The following is a 19,318-nucleotide window of genomic DNA, read 5'->3' as shown; positions in this document are numbered from 1 at the left end:
TACTCATTTCTTTCAACTTTTCAAATTCAGTTGTATTTAGGAAATGTTTGAGTACCTTCAATATTCATAGAATTTTGTTAACTGTTATACTGAGTCTAATTTATCATTTTATTATATGTGTTCTTGCTATAAGCCACTTGAAGTCTTTTGTGAAAGGAAATGTGAACTAAATAAGTAGACAGTAAAGGAAAAATAAATTTTCATGAAATATCGTGACAGTCAGGAAAACCTTCATAGATGGCCCCTGATAACTGAGGAAATTTTTGGCATTGGAGGATTATTAATGATGTTTGTTTTAAAAGTTAAAAATATCTTCAAAAGAATAAAAATCTTTATTGAGGCGCAATTAATCCCTGATTTTAAAATAGTAAGATGAAATAATAAAGATTGGAAATATAATTCAAATGTCAATCCAGACAATTACGCAAGTAGTGCCTTTCATGGCTTATCTTCTCTATGTTAATAACATCTAAAACTCTTTATTTACTTAGCACAGCTTCCTTTCTTCAAATCAAGAGATTTCATTCTCTTTTGAGTTTTTAAAAAATTTATTTATTTTAATTGGGGGCTAATTACTTTATAATATTGTAGTGGTTTTTGCCATACATTGACATGAATCAGCCATGGGTGTACATGTGTTCCCCATCCTGAACCGCCCTCCCTCCCCATCCCATCCCTCAGGGTCATCCCAGTGCTCCAACCCTGAGCACCCTGTCTCATTCTCTTTTGAAATGCTGGCTTTGACTATCATTATCAGCAGTATCCCATTGGGTTTCTTGATAGCAAGATGATTTAAGTGACCAGATTCCTGAGATATGAGTGAACTCTGCTGAACTCCCAAAGAGGGTGTTTATAGTTTTTAAATATAATTTTTGATTTTCTTAAAAAACTAGGTTTGCAGTGCCTGGATAGCAAGTGGAGTTGTAAGTGACCTTAACGACATCCGAAGAGTTCATCAGCTGCTTGTTGCATCATTAACAAAAATTCAGGTTGGAAAAGAAGCTCTTAGTCACTTATATAATGAAAGTGCTTCTACCATGGAGATCTTAGCTGTGCTAAAAGCCTGGGCAGAGGTTAGTATGTCTCAGTTTATGACTAGAATTTTGGAAGTTGTTAATAAACGTCTTAGGCCATAAACTGAAATTAGCTATTTAAAACACAAGTAAGTCTGTGTTTAAGGTTAACTGAAGACTTTCAACATTAGATATATTTATATGCTAATTGATATTTTGGCCAAGGATTCTAAAGTACCCTCCTGTTGTCTTATCTGCTGTTTTAAGCAGGGGGCAGTCATAAGAGACTTTATCATAGCCAATGGAAATCAACTTATTGAAACCTGAATTATTGGAAATGTGGGTTTGCTCATATATTCTATCAACTGTAACACATGCTTTAATATTTCTTAGAGCTCTTTCTTTCATAAAATGACTTTTGAATATTAAGTAAGTCATTTATTTCCTAAGATTAAAAAAATCTTAGAGGGAAGTACTTACTTAGTTGTTCTTTATTTACTTTTCTAATCAGAAAGCCATATAATTTTAAAAATTTATGATAGAAACGTTTACATATATACAGAAGTAAACAGAATACTGTAATGAACTCATATAAACTCATTATCCAGCTTCAACAGTTATCATATTTGGCCAGTCTTGGTTCATGTATCACTTCAGTTAGAAATATATATAGTCTCAGATTGCAACTGAGTGTTGCAGCCAATATGTGAGAAAGGATTTTCTACAGTAGGGCTAATTAAAACCAGAAGATTGTTGAGTTTCTGTTTTTGTCATTATTTAGTATTGACAAATTTCAGTTAGAAAATATTTCTGCCTAGACTTAATAAGTTGGATTTAATGATCTTTAACAATCAACTCTAAATGGTTTAAACATATGCTTTTGATAGAACAAACAGATATTCTGTAATTTCTGTAACCTATTTTATAAATTTACTGTTTTATAATGTTTTTTATAATCATTTGAATCTCTGTATTCTTGCTTAAGCCATTATACATTCTCCTGTTCTCTCCTTAGTGGAAATAATGACTAGCCAACAAGCTCCATGTAATTGAGGTCCATAATTATTTGAAATCCTTAGAGCCAGATAAATTGGGATTTAAAATTTGGATACATATTTCATGTATCCCTCCAGGATGTTGGGATAATACTGTAAAATCTATAATCAAACAGTTTATAATATATCTGTGAAAATGTTTGAATAGTCACACTGTATAAATAGCCTCACATAAATTTTTTTGTGTTTTGTCACCAGATTGTTGCCCACAAAATTACATTTTACAGAGCCTTTGGATTTCAGAGCTATGGATAAAGAGAATAGTACACATTATGTACTATGTTGAATACTTTAACATTCTGTAGTCCGTGTCCATAGTCTATATAGGTAAATGTTTTGTAAGTCATTTAGTGGTAACATTGAAAAAATATTCAGTATTTCAGCTTATTTGATTTCAGAGATGTAATCCATTTCAATATATGGCTACAGGCAGCCAAAGCCATAGCCAGGCTTAGTGAAACAGGGTGCCAGGATCATTTAGTGACAGCTGTCATGGTTGTAAACTGCAGTGTGGCAGCATCCTTGTCAAGTATTATTACCCCTGACATATCTCGGTGAAGATAATGCTTTGGATCTTTCTACCCCAGTTTTGTCTGTGGTTGCACCTGTGTACCTTCTTGTATCATGTGCATTTCAAGTCCAGGAGGCAGGTTCAAGGTAAGTCTGCAAGATAAAAATATTGTAGCACCTGTGGGTCTAAGATTTTCCTATTTATAAAGTAACCTTTATACAGGTCTACATAATTGCTGTAGAAAGGCATAAAAACCACAGACAATCTTTGAAGACTCCTGCCTGTTCAGAAGAGAGCGTTGGAAACGGGTCAATTTCACCAGATGGGCTGCTTGACTTAGTCCACGCAGACCTCGGCACATTGAGTAGGCTCTGGCTAGCTGCACTTCAGGATTTTGCTCTCCTAACTTTGCCTTCAGAATTTGCCTCTCAGCTTCCTGTTGAAGGTAAGGGGGTGAAATATTTACTGTAATTCCTAGAATGACTGTCACTAACATGTATTTTCAAAATTTCTCCACTAGCAGGTAATGTTTATATGAAACATTTTTTCAAGAATAATTTTCATTCATAGAATAGTCATGGGAGAGTTGCTTCAGGGTAGAGACCCTGCAGTTGACTCATTCAGTCATGAGGCACGCTCTTCCTAACTCACAAGATAACAGCCAAATCGTTCTCCAGCGTGATTACAGCAGTGTATATGATCAACAACATGCCTCTGTTTATCTACATCTTCCCTCCACTGTATGTTACTATACTTGTTTTTCCCAATGTGATGAGTTTAAAGAATTTCATTGGTTTATTTCGTTGATTGAAAGTCTTTTTTCATCAGTTTTTGGGCTGTTTAAGTTTCTTTTTCCATAAATCACCCAGTCATCATCTTTGCCCATTTTCTACTTCATATTTGTCATTTTCTTACTGACTTGTTAATCCTTCCATATGTTTAATACTCTTCCTTTGTGGTTCCATATCTGGAAGGTATCCTCTCTCAGCCTGTGGCTTGGCTCTTTTACCTTTTTAAAATTAATATAATCAGTTTTTTATGGTTTATGTTTCCTCTGTAATACCTGGTACTTTTTTTTAAATTAAGACCACAAAGCTATATAAGCTTTACACTTTTGCTTTTTACATTTTAGATTTTAGTCCTGCTGGAATTTCTTTTTAGTGTGTAGAATGAAGATAGGGCTCTAGTTTTTTTTAATTGGAGTATAGTTGCTTTACAGTGTTGTGTTAGTTTCTGCTGTACAGCACAGTGAATCAGTTATACATACACACATATCTACTCTTTTATACATATATTCCCCCAAGGGAATCTAATTTTATACTCAGTTATTAATATCACATTTTGTGGATTGGATATTTGGCAGCTGCTTTTAATCTTCATGTTATTCCAAAACAGCTATTATTTTTTTCACTCCTTGCTATGAATTTTAGGGCCAGCCTGTCAAGTTCTATTAGAATTTTAATTGGAAGTATACACAATGATATGCAGAGTATTTATTGGACTTTATACCTTTTTATAGCATTAAAAATGGAAATAACGTTGATTTACTGAAAAAATTTATCAACAAAAATGAATGACACATGAATCAACATATGTAAATCTCTAAAACATAATGTTCAGGGGGAAAGCAAGTTTGAAAAGGATACACACAATATGAGGCCTTTAAGTAAACTCACACTAAATAACAGCATCTATTATTTATGAATACAAACGTCTAGTGTGAAAGTTTAAGACCTGAGACTGATTCACAGTGACTTGAGGAAAGTGGTTATAGAAGGAAGGGCAAGAATTAGTGGTATATAGAGTTTTAGTGGTTTTGTTTGTTTTTAAGAAAGAGATTTAAGAATGGTGAAATGTTACTTAATCTTAGAGGTAGGTGAGTATCAGCATTTGTTTTATACATGCATATACATACTCTGGGCTTCCCAGGTGGCTAAGTGGTAAAGAATCCTGCCAATGCAGGAGACAAGGGTTCGATCCCTGGGTCAGGAAGATCCTTTGGAGGAGGAGATGGCAACCCACTCCAGTATTCTTACCTGGAGAATTCCGTGGACAGAGGAGCCTGGCGGGCTGCAGTCCATGGGGTCACAGGGAGTCGGACACAACTGAGTGACTGAGCATGCCCGCACACACACTGTGGTTTCTCTTCAGATTGTATGAACCTTTTGCATTCTAAACACACACACATTACATATTTGTTTTAAAATATTTTATGATTAAAAAGAAAAAGAGCCTACAAATTTCTTACGAAGTTTTAAGGATATGTCAGCACTGTGACCAACAGTTGTGTGCTCAGGAGAAATAAAGTCTGATAATAAAACATTGATAATATAGCAGCATGGATGATCCATCTCTAAAAATATTGTTAAGTTAAAAACAGTTGCATACTGTGTATTTTTGTGAAGTCCAAAAATGGGCAAATCTAATCTGTGGTGGTATAAGTCAACAAGTAGTCACCTTGAAGTGTAGGGTACAGGCTGGAAATGGTCTATCTCTTGTAACAGATAAAAGGGAAAATGGAGTGTGAACACATCTCTTCATTTATTCCTCCTGAAACTGTTTGCTTTCCCTTTTTTGTAGGTGGTGCTTTCTACACAGCAGAGACTAGTGAAAATGCAAAACTGCATTACTACAACTCCTGGGCGCTTATCTTGCATGCCACAGCACTGTGGCTTACAAGCACAGGCTTTGTCGTTGCTGACCCAGATGAGGGAGCCCCTAATCTCTCAAGGCCTGTGACACCAACTTCCATGTGCCAGGGCTCATCCTCTGGACCTACAGTCAAGTCCCCTGAGGATGTCTACACTGAGAGATTCCATCTTATTTTAGGTCAGTAAAACACTTTTTACCCGCTGCCAGCCATACAGAGTTTTTCATGGATTGTGCTTTCTTACCTGTCAGCTCTTGTGGCTGTTAACTTCATTCTTTATTAGGCAATAACAGTATACTGAGTCATCTACCCCTCCCTCCCCATTTTCAAGAATTACAAGGTTCAAGAAGGTATATTCACAGGTCCAGAACTGCATTAACATTTAAGGTCAAAGATAAATGAGATTTTTAAATTTATGAAGTTTAACCATTTTTTGGCTTTCTTAGAACTTCATTTTTAAAATGAGGTATCTTTCTAGATGCCTTGAGTTTCTAGATTAAATGTTTTTCACACTTACCTTGTTCTGAGGAAGCAACCTGTTAGATTACCTATAAATAAGTTACTAACTGAAATGTGAGGGTTATAAAGGTCAGTAATTAACTGCTGAGGTTTCTGGTTCATAGAGCTTCTGTTATTCCTCCTGAAGCCAAACATGATCAGACTTGCTATATCCTTGGGTATATTAAAATTTTGTTTCTGTTTGCCTTGAGAGCTTTTTAAAAACAAACTTTTATGTAATAAAGACTGGCAGGGCATAAGCTGTGCTGTTTAATTACCTTAGTTCAAATTCTTGGTGTGCCTCATTGTAACAGACATTTAGTGAACTATTTAAGCTTTATGTGCTCAAAAGGAGTGGGAATAATAGTACCTACTTCCTGAGATACTGTGAGAGTGAAATGATATAAAGTACAATGCCTGATACATGGCAATCACTCAATAAATTTTAGTCAGAATAAAATTATGAAACTCTACATGTTAAGTTCTGGCACAGTTTTATTATAATTTTTGCAGTAGTGCACAAGCCTAGTTGAGATTATTATTTGTGTACATGTTGATAAAAACTGTTAAGAGATTGCCTTACCACTTAATTGTTTAGTCTTAAATTCATGGTGATTTATTTGCATTGCTTCTGTGCTAAGTTTATTTGTGTATCTTATCAAAATAGAAAATTCTTTAACGTCAGAAACCAAGACTCTAAAGAAGCCCTGTTCTCTTTCTCTACTTTCTACAGGAATCAGTGTGAAGTTTCTATGTTCCTTACGTTCAGATGCAACCATGGAAAGCATTACTGCCTGTTTACACGCGTTACAGGCCCTTCTCGATGTTCCTTGGCCAAGATCTAAAATTGGCAGCGATCAGGTGATTTCTTGTTGCTTGTCAGGCTTCTCTAGATTCCAAGGCACAGCAACAGAAATGTGTTCGGGTTTCTATAGTGAACAGTGGGTGAACACAGAGAAGTAAAAAGGAAACTGAAGCACTGCATAGCTGAGCTCCGAACTGAAGAGCCGGCAGCAGCCGTGCTGACTCGGGAGCAGTCACGCCTCTGTCTGCCGCTTTCTGTCTCTGCTCCTGCCACACTTACTTTTGCTGCCACCAGCCCAGCACTCTGTGTAGCAGCTCTTCGGGCGAACTTGCTGCGTGATGGGAAGGTTCTGTCTTGTGCTATCCTTGCCTCTTGCCGCTTCGCTGCACTCGCTCCTCATATGCATCTGTGTCTTATGCCCCATTTCCCCAGGAGAGAATCCTCTTGGTGCATGTTCACTGTCAGGTGTGTAGTGCTCCATCAAGGTCTTTTAAGAGACAACTGCCTAGCCTATAGGTGGAGTCAGACACTAATACCAGACCCAGTTGTGACCATGATTTGAAGGACCACTCTACAGTGTACAGCACTTCCTTTAACTGCCTTCCCAATAGCAACAGTGCATTGGGCAGGCACTCTTAGCATCATGTATCACCATATGTGTGAATACTTATTCGCTAAGTTGTGTCTGGCTCTTTGTGACCCCAAGGATTGCAGCCCACCACGGTCCCCTGTTCATGGAATTTCCCAGACAAGAATACTGGAGTGGGTTGCCGTTTCCTTCTGTAGGGGATCTTCCTGACCCAGGGACGGAACCTGCAGCTCCTGCACTGGCAGGCAGGTTCTTTACCACTGAGCCCCCAGAGAAGCCGGTATTACCAGTATATTGAATTGTATATTAAATTGACTTTTGGATGTTAAGAAAAATAAATGGTATAATTTCCTCTCTGTATAGACTGTTATTTATTACCACTATCGTTTATTAGGTTTAAAGTATGAATCAGGCTCCTGCCTGACTTGAATTGCACATGGATAAGTTTTAAACTTTTTGTGCTTGTTAATTCTGTATGTTAAAACAAGTATTATAATGAGTATTTTGCACTTATTTTCGAAGATGAAAGAAAGCCACCAGAGTGACCAATAGAACAGGGGGAAAGTTAAGTAGTATTCTTCTAGTGTATTTTCTTTTGAGTGATATTCATTCTGTGCTTAATAACTTACACACTGTTAATGTCATTTTTGCCACCATTTGTAAGTATTAGAAAACTTTAATATATCTCTGGGAATCTTTTTATCTTGAATCTGGCAGTCCTTGTATACTTTGAGCCATGTTTTTTTATCTTGTTTTAGAAATTTCCTTGTTTGTTATCTCAGTTGAGGAACTGTGTGAAAATGATCTTTTGTCATAGTGCCATCTCCTACAAGATTGGACAGAAATCAACCTGGAGATGGTTTAAAGTGGAGCAAGTATTACATAACTTCATTGCCCTGACACTTTATGATTTTTCAAGCATATAATTTTCAAAATGGTCTCACCTGTTTTCGGTCATAGGACTTGGGTATTGAGTTGTTGAATGTACTACATCGAGTAATTTTGACTCGAGAATCACCTTCCATTCAACTGGCTTCTCTTGAAGTGGTCAGGCAGATTATCTGTGCGGCTCAAGAACATGTGAAGGAGAAAAGACGAAGTGCAGAAGGTGAATATTAAACCATAATGCCAAATTAATCATACAGCATCATTACCTTTTTTTTTTTTTTAAAAAAAAAAAGCTTTTTTAAGTATTTATGTGTCTATGTCATCCTGAGAATCTGTTGTGTATAATACAAATGAAACATCTCTAGTTATGGCTTTAAAGTCTCTCAGTCGTCTCTACGTATTACCTTGGGTATTGTCAGTAGTTAAAGTATTTTTCCTTGGGAGAATTAGAATTTTAACAGCCCTGGAAGGAAAAAAAAAATCCCTTATATGGATTGAGTACTTAAAAGTGTTTAGCAGTGTACAGGTAAAGAATCACTGACAATTTTTTTTACTTAGTTTTATATAGTGATTAAATTGCTCATTTATAAGTCTGATTTGGTATTGGTGAGTATATCATTTAAGATTACGTTTGACTACATATAACAAAACCCAGAACGACAGTAGATTTAAAACACAAGGACTTATTCTCTCATCTACAAGATCTCCAGAGGTTGGCAGTCCTGGGCTGAGATGGCAGTTTCATAAAGACAGAGACCTCAGTCCGTATCTTTCTGCCCAGCCACTGCTTACGGTGGTAAAGTCAGTGCTGGAGCTCTAGCTTTCAGGTTCACATCTTAACTGCATGGAGTTAACCAGACAATATGCAAGGCTGAGAAGGTCCCCGAGGATTTCTTTTGATCCACTACAGTAAGAAGTCCAAATAAAGACAACAACTCCTTTTACCTCCATAACTGCTTTCTCTTTCATTCTTTAAGACCCAAGGCTTGACCCATTTAAATGTGTTACCTACAACAGAAGCAAAGCAAACGTGAAGTATTTATTCAACACTGGTCTTTTTGTTTTCCAGTCGATGATGGAGCTGCTGAAAAGGAAACCTTGCCAGAATTTGGAGAGGGAAAGGACACAGGAGGACTTGTGCCTGGGAAGTCTTTGGTCTTTGCAACATTGGAGCTGTGTGTGTGCATTCTAGTTAGGCAGCTCCCAGGGCTAAATCCTAAATTGACAGGTAGCCCAGGAGTCAAAGCAGCAAAGCCACAGATGCTGTCAGAAGATGGAAGTAGGTTGGTTTCAGCCGCATTAGTTATCCTCTCTGAACTTCCTGCAGTGTGCTCTCCTGAAGGTATGTTGTGGTATGTGATGGCTTTACTTGACCCAAAAGGAGAGAAATGGTTTTAATAGGTAATGGAGATAATGGTTGCTAATCTTTTTTTCATTAAACAAATGGTGACCCAAAGATTTGGGTATTGTCTTTAATCCTTTACGATTAATGATAAAGTAATTTATTTTACTAAAAGGATGAAAGTAAATATAGGGACAGCATGTACTCTAGAAAAATAATGCTCTTCAATGGTGGGTTTTTTTTTTTTTTTAAGAAATATTTTAAGCCAGTTGATGGCAATTAATCTCTCTGGGGCGTCTTTTGGTATACAGTATCTAATGGATTTTCCCTGCCTCAGTTTTGATAGAAGCTTCTCATCATATCCAGTTCTGTTTGGAATCAAGTCCATACATTTAGTGTAGTCTCTAAGGCTCTCCACAGGGCTCTGCTGAGTACAGCTGCCTCCTGATACCTTCTGTGTGAACCATAAACCTAGGAGGTTCCATGCTTAGCCCCGTTCTGTGCTATTGCCAGTGGTGTTACTTGATCTGAAATGACACCAGCCCTTCTCTCCTTTTTAAAATTCTGCCTTCCTTTGAAATTCAACTCCAGCCCTGCTTCATCCGTGAAGGCTTCCCTAAAAACTCTCATACTGAGTTTTGTTTTTCTGTGTGTGTGTGTGTGTACAGCTTCCATATGTATATACATAGGTTTTTTTGTTATATATAGAGGCGTTATATGTAATCTATTATTATATAGAGAAGATAAATATACATATATATATATATATATATATATATATATACACACACACACAGACATATGTCTTATTTCCAGCTAAATGTTTACCCTGTAGTACCCTAGCACATAATAAGGACTCAGTACTTAATAGATACTTAATTGGTAAGCATATTTCTGCTTAGATGTGACTTGACAGACTTATATGCAGACAGCATATAAGTCTTCGTAAGTCTCATATAATATATATTATAAGCTTAATATAACTTCAAGCTTCAGTTTGACTTAAAACCTTGTATTCCTTATTCTCACACCTGCCTTATACCAAGAATGCAGAAAAAGTGACTAGCAAAGGATTAAAGGCAAAAATACACTACATGAGTTTTGTGGATAGCCCCTGGGAAAACTTAATTGACCGTTTTAACTTTAGTCTCTCTTCCCTTTCCTTTTAAACAAAGTGACTTTTTAACTACTTAGTAGCCATGGAAACTTTTAATTTTTTGTACTAACTCACTGCAAATTGCAAGGCTTAATATAAAATAAACCCCCCAAATGCATAGTGGTAGTGAATGTACTTAATGCCACTGAGCCATACACTTAAAAATGGTCAAAGTGGGACTTGCCTGGTGGTCCAGTGGCTAAGACTCCATTAGGTGGCCTGGGCTTGATCCTTGATCAGAGAACTAGATCCCACATGCCACAACTAACACCCAGCACAGCCAAATTAAAAAAAAAAAAAAAAAAAGATTAAAGTGGTAAATTTTTGTTAAAAATATTTTACCACACTAAAAAAAAATAAATTCAATGTCAACTACCAAATAAAATCACACAGCACAAGATAATGATACTGTGATATAATTTAAATAACATCTCCAATTAGAACCTAAATTTTATCCAACCTTTAACATCTTAAGGTTATTAAAATTGTTATAATCATTAATGAAAAATAATCTTAAAAGCTAGAAATCTTTGACATAACCTTACTCATTTGGTAATTTCTTTTGAGGAACTACATACAGACTGAAATAGTGTTTTTCAAAATGTCTTATAGGAAGCATCTCAATCCTTCCTACTATACTGTACCTCACAATTGGAGTCCTCAGGGAAACTGCCGTGAAGTTACCTGGGGGCCAGCTGTCTTCAACGGTTGCAGCTTCCCTACAGGCTCTGAAAGGAATATTGTCTTCTCCCATGGCCCGAGCAGAAAAGAGCCATACTGCTTGGACGGACCTTCTCCGTAGTGCTTTAACTACGATTCTTGACTGTTGGGATCCAGGTAAGTCAGGCTCTTTGGAAGCAGTTGTGCAGTTTGTTTTAAAAAGCAAGATGGACAGTTTTTTGAGAATAAGCTGTTTACTTGATCGTGTTTGGCAGTCTCATCTAGAGGAGACCATGTTCACTACATATTTAGAGGATAATTATCATAGGTAGCAGGTATCTGTGGTCTCATTTTAGTATCTTTAACGTTAATGCAAAAAAATGGCTAGAAGCCTGTGTGTTGACAGTGAGAGACATTCAAATGTAATAATATGTTAATTTTAAAATATGGTGTCATCCATGTCAGAATTTTTTAATACAGTATACTGAAAACTGGATAAGATATACATTATAACTCAAGACTGATCTGGTTTATATCCTTACTCCAGCACCAGTGCTAAGTGACTAGACATGCTATCTAATTCTCTGAGCCTTAGTTTTCTCATTAACAAAATAAGGAGACTGTGTTACAGGAAACTGTTAGATCAGTAACATATATGAAAATTATTTCACTTTTTACTTGGCATATATCAGTAAATGATAGCCAGTATTATGTTCAATATCTGTTCAAATTAGTTTTTCTCTGTTATTGTTATATATTTTCAACATTGTCATTGTGATTGTAAAAAGTGTTTACACATATTACAATTAACCCTGCCTTCTTTGTTCTGTTTATCAGTGTCATAGTTCACCATATTCTGTTTCATATGGTAAAAAGATTTCAGTTGAATGCAGCAATTGATTGATCGCACACTTTGTGCGCAGAGTTGGGAGTCTAGGGAAGTCTGCTAAGTCGCTTCAGTCGTATCCGACTCTGTGCAACCCCATAGACGGCAGCCCACCAGGCTCCCCCATCCCTGGGATTCTCCAGGCAAGAACACTGGAGTGGGTTGCCATTTCCTTCCCCAATGCATGAAAGTGAAAAGTCAAAGTGAAGTCGCTCAGTTGTGTCCGACTCTTAGCAACCCCATGGACTGCAGCCCACCAGGCTCCTCCGTCCATGGGATTTTCCAGGCAGGAGTACTGGAGTGGGGTGCCATTGCCTTCTCCACTAGGGAAGTCTAGTACCTACAAATTGCCGTTGGGTGTGATTAATACCATAGAAGCTCCTGAAGGCAACAGTAGTATCTTACTTATCACTGCATTTCTAGTATAATGAAATAGAGACAACTGGCAAAAAATTAGAATGGTTCTGTTTGAGTGAACCAGGCAGAGTGTCACAGTAGGGTTCTGTGGAAGCGCATGCTGAGATGCAGTTTGGCGAGCGAGTATTTTTGAAGGCAGTGGGGAAAGCAGTGTTAGGCAAAAGTAGTCATACTGCAGTACGAGTGTCCAGCAGAACTCAGCACACCTACGGGGGTCCTCTGAATACTGCCTTTCAGAGGACAACAGGGTTTGCACTCCAGCTCAGATGTGGCTGCCCCCTGAAGACTGTGATGTCAGTCAAGACAACTCTGGGGCTGAGGTCAACCTGAGGGAGTTGACCATGCTCCTCACAGCTGGGCAGGACCTCCCACTATGGAGGGGAGCTCAGTGGTACCCCTCTGTAACTACCAGAAGAGATTTCTCAAGAGAGTTTCCTAAAGGATAAGAAAGTATTCTCCATTCTCCACATAGACATCATAGAAATGTATTCTCACACATTTTGATATAAGACCAGGAAACTTAAATAGTACGGTATATTTGGGGACAGCAATAGTGCAATGAGTGAATGTGGGTTTGAGGGGAAAGAATAAGAAGGTAGTGAATGGTAATGAGTAAAGAGATGAAGTTGGATGGTACATGGGGTCAGATGATGAAAGGTTTGGCATGATTGGTGATTTGGACTGTCTTTAATAGGCATGTTCTTAAAATGGTATCGAAGTGATAGGGTTTGGGTTTCTAAAGACTCACTTCGGCAGCAACACAAAGAAAGCAAGACTGTTGGAGACAAGATTGTAGCAGTAAGGATATGAGGAATGGGATAATGAAAACTAAAATGTTAAGCAAGTATTAACAAAATTTACTGGTAGTTTGCTATAGGAGTTGAAAGGTTAAGGTGATTTGAGCATTCATGGTGCTCTTAACAGAAATACCAAAGGGAGGGTTTTCAGGGGAAGATAGTGAGTTGATTTTGAAATGTCTACAGGATAATCAAGTGGAACAAACTGTGAAGCGGTCAGGGATTCAAGAAAGGCTGGCTAGAGATGGTTTTAGACAGCATGTGTTCAGGAGTTGTCAGTGCCACCTGTGGGATGGTTGAAATCACCTAACTTGGGAGATTCTGAATATAATGCAGGAACAGAACCCAAGGAAAAGAGTTCTAATGACTAGAGACTGGGCAGCAGTGTAAATTACACTCTGGAGATCATGCTTTACAGAGTTAGGCACAAATGAGCAGGAAGGAGGGGAAGGATCAAGTTCAGGCTCCTCTTGACCACAAGACAAGAAAGCGAAGGAAGATACAGGGTCAAGGAAGGTGGGTTTTTTTTTTTTTTTCCAGATGAGGGTCTAGCATGAGTTCCTGCTAGTGGGGCGAAAAGGTGGAGATAGTGTTGGAGTTGGAACTGTTAGGGAAGAAAGCAGCATCCCTTTTCTAGGCAGAAAAGGAAAAAAAAAATTCACAGCGCATTTAGAAGGATGAATCTCTGCCAGTATGAAGACAAGGAGGTAAGGATGGAAAGTAATAAGTGTAGGTTGTTAGGGTGAGTTATGATGAGCTTGCCTCTTTCATCTCCACGCACAGGCACACAGATGGTTTTCTGTTGTCTGTCGGGGAATGAGGTTAGGACATGAAAGATTTGGACTCACTAGTGAGAAGAAATTAGGAAGGGGCTGATCGTGCTAGGGAAAACATTTACAACATAACAGATTGCTCCAAAACTTAGTGGCTTCAAAGAACAAACATTTGTTATCTGACAGTGTTAGAGGGTTAGGAATCGGGGAGCTGTGTAGCTGGGTGGTTCTGTCTCAGGGTGTCTCATGAAGTTACTGTTAAGATGATGGCCAGGGTCACAGCCAAAGAACCCATTTCTGGCTCGTGGCTGTTGGTAAGAGGCCTTAGTCTCTCACTGGCTGTTAGCAAGAGGCCTCAATTCCTTACCACATAGAGCTAATGTTAAGGGAACTGTGCATCTTATTGTAGGTAAAAGAGAGGAACATTGGGCTTCCCTGGTAGCTCAGCTTATAAGAATCAGCCTGCACTGCATGAGACCCCACTTCTGTTCCTACGTCGGGAAGATCCCCTGGAGAAGGGATAGGCTACCCACTCTAGTATTCTTGGGCTTCCCTGATGACTCAGATGGTAAAGAATCCGCCTGCAATGCGGAAGACCTGGGTTCAGTCCTTGAGGGGAAAATCCCCTGGAGAAGGGCGTGGCAACCCACTCCAGTATTCTTGCCTGGAGAATCCCATGGACAGAAGAGCCTGGCGGGCTACCCTCCATGGGGTCGCAAAGAGTCAGACATGACTGAGAGACTAAGCACATAAGGGAATTGGGGCATGAGTGGCAGAATAAGGAAATTTTAGAAGAAAGGGGGAGAGGAACCCAGGAGAACATTACTTACGGGGAATAAAAAGAGATTTTTATACTACATAGACTAGCTCTTGTAGTTTCAAGTCACTGTAAATGACTAAAAATAACTTGGCTGTATGGGAAACACTGTGGCACTGTAAGTACCAGTATATTCTCTGGAATCAAACTCAACACCTCACTAATAACTGTGTGATTGTAGCAAATTACTGAATTTCTGTTCCTCAGTTTCTTGTCCATAAAATGGGGGAAATGAGGAATACCTTCCTCATGATGTTACTGTGAGGATTAAATATAAAGTGCTTGTAATAATGCTTTCGTAATTTTAATAGGCCTTGCACCTATTTTACCTTAAAATTATCCAGATTATTCTTATAAATATATCTTCCATCTATAATATTTTGCCTTCATTGCTGCTGTGTTGCAAGTGTCAATTCAAGTATTAATCTCCTCAAACTTTCCTCTGACTGCCCGGTGTAGCAACTCTGGGTTGCCATAGACCTTGTGACTAGCTGAAATTAATTTCTTTGTTTACTTCCTGGCATATAGTACATCTTCTCTGTAAATTGTATTCCTAGAGCCAAAAAGAATGCTGGCACATAAAAAGTTTCTTCAGTATTTGATGAGTGAATGTTAAAGAGTATGTATATCTGATTTCTTCCTAAGTAGCAATCCATTCTTACACAATTTAATGAATTGAATTTGCCATGCCTTTTCAAATAACATTGATTTTCCACAGCAGGTTTATTAAAATTATTTAATGAGAGTAGGACTTTGGAAAATGAAGGTAAATTACATCTAGTAGAAAATTCCTTTAAATGATTGTGACACACAGATTTTCACATTTTTCTATACTCTTAAGAAATAGGATATGTAACAAAATGCTAAGTTATTTTCATTTGACACATGTATTATCAAAATATGAATACTTTAAATTTAGCAAAGAAAAGACAATTGTCCAAGCAACTCTGTATTTCTCCCCAATAAAAATAACAATAGTTAATTTATTATGAGCATTTATGTACAACATGCTATTCTGAATGCTATATGAGGATTAACTCATTTAACTTATAAACTTAAGTACTATTTTCAAGATGAGAAAAGTGAAGACAGGGTTAAATATCCAAGGTCACACAACCAATAAATGCATGTATCTAGTAAATATATATATGTATTTACTGATCTCTTTACTTGTGAGGGATTCCCTGGTGGCTCAGAGAGTAAAGCATCTGCCTGCAATGTGGGAGACCCGGGTTCAATCCCCGGGTCAGGAAGATTCCCCTGGAGAAGTAAATGGCAACCCACTCCAGTACTCTTGCCTAGAAAATTCCATGGATGGAAGGAGCCTGGTGGGCTACAGTCCATGGGGTCGCAAAGAGTCGGACACAACTGAGTGACTTCACTTTCACTTTACTTGTGAAGATTATAATTACTTTCGTAATTCTTGACTCTAGAATTACTTAAAATGTGCATTTTGAAGCTATATCATTTGCCAGGATTCTTAGTAAGTCACTATTTATTATTGTCTGCAACCCTCTGGTGCCCAAAAGAAATCGTTACTACCAAACTGGAGAACGTTTCACAGATACATAAGACAGAAAATATGACAGTATCAGGATCTGTTTTTCATAGATGACTTCTCCTTAGTAGATGGAACACACCAAGAACTTGATGAAGTCAGTCTGCTTACGGCTATCACAGTATTTATTTTGTCTACAAGTCCAGAAGTAACTACGATCCCATGCCTTCAGAAGCGCTGTATTGAGAAATTTAAGGCCACTCTTGAGATAAAAGATCCTATGGTAAGTGTCCTTAGAAGACAGATGTTTATAATAATAGGAATACGTTTAGGCTTTTAAAAACTTTTCTTTGTGATTTTGTTGGTTCCAACAAAAAGTACCAGACTGAAGTTTTTATTTTTAGGTTTGGATTATTTCATATTCTTAGGTTAAAGTCAAATAATAATGGTCTTGTTTTTTGGCCCTGAGGATAGAATGTAGTTAGAGAAAGATTTAAAAAAAAGATTAAAAATACCACCAACTAAATTTTAAATAGGACATCTTAAAATTGATACATTCCTAGAACTTTAGTGGGTTTTCCTTCAGAAGGGAAGGGAAAGGAAGACTCTAGCACATGCCTTCAGTATAAGATTGTAAAATAATGAGACCAGTTTCAAAAACAGCACATACAAATTAATCCCATTCCTTTCTGATCCTTTTATTCACTTGGTTAATTTCCTATATTTTTAGGTGCTACAGAATAAGTTTGTAGCACATGATCACAAATAAACTCCTAAAATTCAGGAACCAGGTTTTCTCTCAGAAAAAAAAAATCTTTCAAACATCATCACAGTGAATTAAATAAGGGATTATTTGTATATATGATGTATCAGTTCAGTTCAGTCACTCAGTAGTGTCCGACTCTTTGCGACCCCACGAATCGCAGCACGCCAGGCCTCCCTGTCCATCACCAACTTCCGGAGTTCACTGAGACTCACGTCCATCGAGTCAGTGATGCCATCCAGCCATCTCATCCTCTGTCGTCCCCTTCTCCTCCTGCCCCCAATCCCTCCCAGCATTAGAGTCTTTTCCAATGAGTCAACTCTTTGCATGAGGTGGCCAAAGTACTGGAGTTTCGGTTTCAGCATCATTCCCACCAAAGAAATCCCAGGGCTGATCTCCTTCAGAATGGACTGGTTGGATCTCCTTGCAGTCCAAGGGACTCTCAAGAGTCTTCTCCAACACCACAGTTCAAAAGCATCAATTCTTTGACACTCAGCCTTCTTCACAGTCCAGCTCTCACATCCATACATGACCACAGGAAAAACCATAGCCTTGACTAGATGAACATTTGTTGGCAAAGTAGTCTCTGCTTTTGAATATGCTATCTAGGTTGGTCATAACTCTCCTTCCAAGGAGTAAGCGTCTTTTAATTTCATGGCTGCAGTCACCATCTGCAGTGATTTTGGAGCCCAGAAAAATAAAGTCTGACACCGTTTCCACTGTTTCCCCATCTATTTCCCATGAAGTGATGGGACCAGATGCCAAGATCTTCGTTTTCTGAATATTGAGTTTTAAGCCAACTTTTTCACTCTCTACTTTCACTTTCATCAAGAGGCTTTTGAGTTCCTCTTCACTTTCTGCCATAAGGGTGGTATCATCTGCATATCTGAGGTTATTGATATTTCTCCCGGCAATCTTGATTCTAGCTTGTGTTTCTTCCAGTCCAGCATTTCTCATGATGTACTCTGCAAAGAAGTTAAACAAGCAGGGTGACAGTATACAGCCTTGACGTACTCCTTTTCCTATTTGGAACCAGTCTTTTGTTCCATGTCCAGTTCTAACTGTTGCTTCCTGACCTGCATACAGATTTCTCAAGAGGCAGGTCAGGTGGTCTGGTATTCCCATCTCTTTCAGAATTTTGCACAGTTTATTGTGATCCACACAGTCAAAGGCTTTGGCATAGTCAATAAAGCAGAAATAGACGTTTTTCTGGAACTCTTGCTTTTTCCACGATCCAGCGGATGTTGGCAATTTGGTCTGTGGTTCCTCTGCCTTTTCTAAAACCAGCTTGAACATCAGGAAGTTCACGGTTCATGTATTGCTGAAGCCTGGCTTGGAGAATTTTGAGCATTACTTTACTAGCATGTGAGATGAGTGCAATTGTGCGGAAGTTTGAGAATTCTTTTATTCTTCTGTCCTGTTTATTTCCTCTATCCTAACAGGCGCTTTATGTAGCAGTCTCAAAGTCGTGTCTCTGATACATGGTGACATATAATTAATACAGTCTAGACACAGTTTCCTAACACCTTCATTGCATCAGATATATGTGATTCTTCATCTAAAACGTTTTCCAAAATCTCCAAAATATTTTTCAAAGTTCTTTTTTTTTAATATATATATTACAGAGACATATAAAGGGGGAAAATAGAAACTAGTCAAAAAAAGAAAAATTAACTACTTTATTCCCACTCCAAGCTGTCACAACCACTTTTAGCATGCAAGCTTGAATTTAGTGTTTAGACCTCCAGAATTGAAGATAAAACAGAAATAAGTTTAAGTTTGGGGGTGGGGGTGTAGGAAAATTTTTTCCTTTACATTTTTAAACTTTTAAAAATTCAAACTTACATTTTAATGTAAATGTAAACTTGTATATATGGTTTATACTTTTTTTGTCTCTTATCTGACTAGGTACAAATCAAGACCTATCAGCTCCTCCTTTCCATTTTTCAGTATCCGAATCCAGCTGTTTCCTATCCATACATTTACTCTTTAGTATCCTCTATCGTGGAAAAGTTGCAGGAAATAAATAGGAGGAAACCTGAAGACACTGCTGAGCTTCAGATCTTTCAAGAAGGCATAAAGGTCTTGGAAGCACTGGTGGCCGTGGCTGAGGAACAGCACCGTAAGTGCTAGCACTGAATGCGTACGAACAGAGTCAGAACCTGAATGTTCTTTAAAGTATAAAACATCCCTCTAGTCA

The 19,318-nt window shown here is 37.9% G+C and overlaps 1 protein-coding gene across 8 annotated transcripts in view; it reads left to right on the top strand.

Annotated features, from left to right (window-relative positions):
• The window catches only part of HEATR5A (HEAT repeat containing 5A), a 129,340-nt gene that overhangs the window by 108,325 nt on the left and 1,697 nt on the right, over window positions 1-19,318 (top strand). For 7 of the 8 annotated variants that reach the window (XM_027521777.1, XM_027521771.1, XM_027521774.1 and 4 more), the window contains 9 exons: window positions 894-1,073; window positions 2,802-3,024; window positions 5,160-5,408; window positions 6,461-6,588; window positions 8,082-8,229; window positions 9,079-9,351; window positions 11,120-11,344; window positions 16,469-16,638; window positions 19,027-19,240. In XM_027521777.1, the coding sequence (XP_027377578.1) occupies window positions 894-1,073; window positions 2,802-3,024; window positions 5,160-5,408; window positions 6,461-6,588; window positions 8,082-8,229; window positions 9,079-9,351; window positions 11,120-11,344; window positions 16,469-16,638; window positions 19,027-19,240 (1,810 nt within the window). The remainder of the gene's footprint in view (window positions 1-893; window positions 1,074-2,801; window positions 3,025-5,159; window positions 5,409-6,460; window positions 6,589-8,081; window positions 8,230-9,078; window positions 9,352-11,119; window positions 11,345-16,468; window positions 16,639-19,026; window positions 19,241-19,318) is intronic. The other variant, XM_027521778.1, reaches the window with a different exon arrangement.

This window comes from Bos indicus x Bos taurus, chromosome 21, assembly GCF_003369695.1.
Source record: "Bos indicus x Bos taurus breed Angus x Brahman F1 hybrid chromosome 21, Bos_hybrid_MaternalHap_v2.0, whole genome shotgun sequence".
Taxonomy (NCBI): domain Eukaryota; kingdom Metazoa; phylum Chordata; class Mammalia; order Artiodactyla; family Bovidae; genus Bos; species Bos indicus x Bos taurus.
Note: the sequence above shows the minus strand (reverse complement) of the source record. Positions and strands in the feature narration are given on the sequence as shown.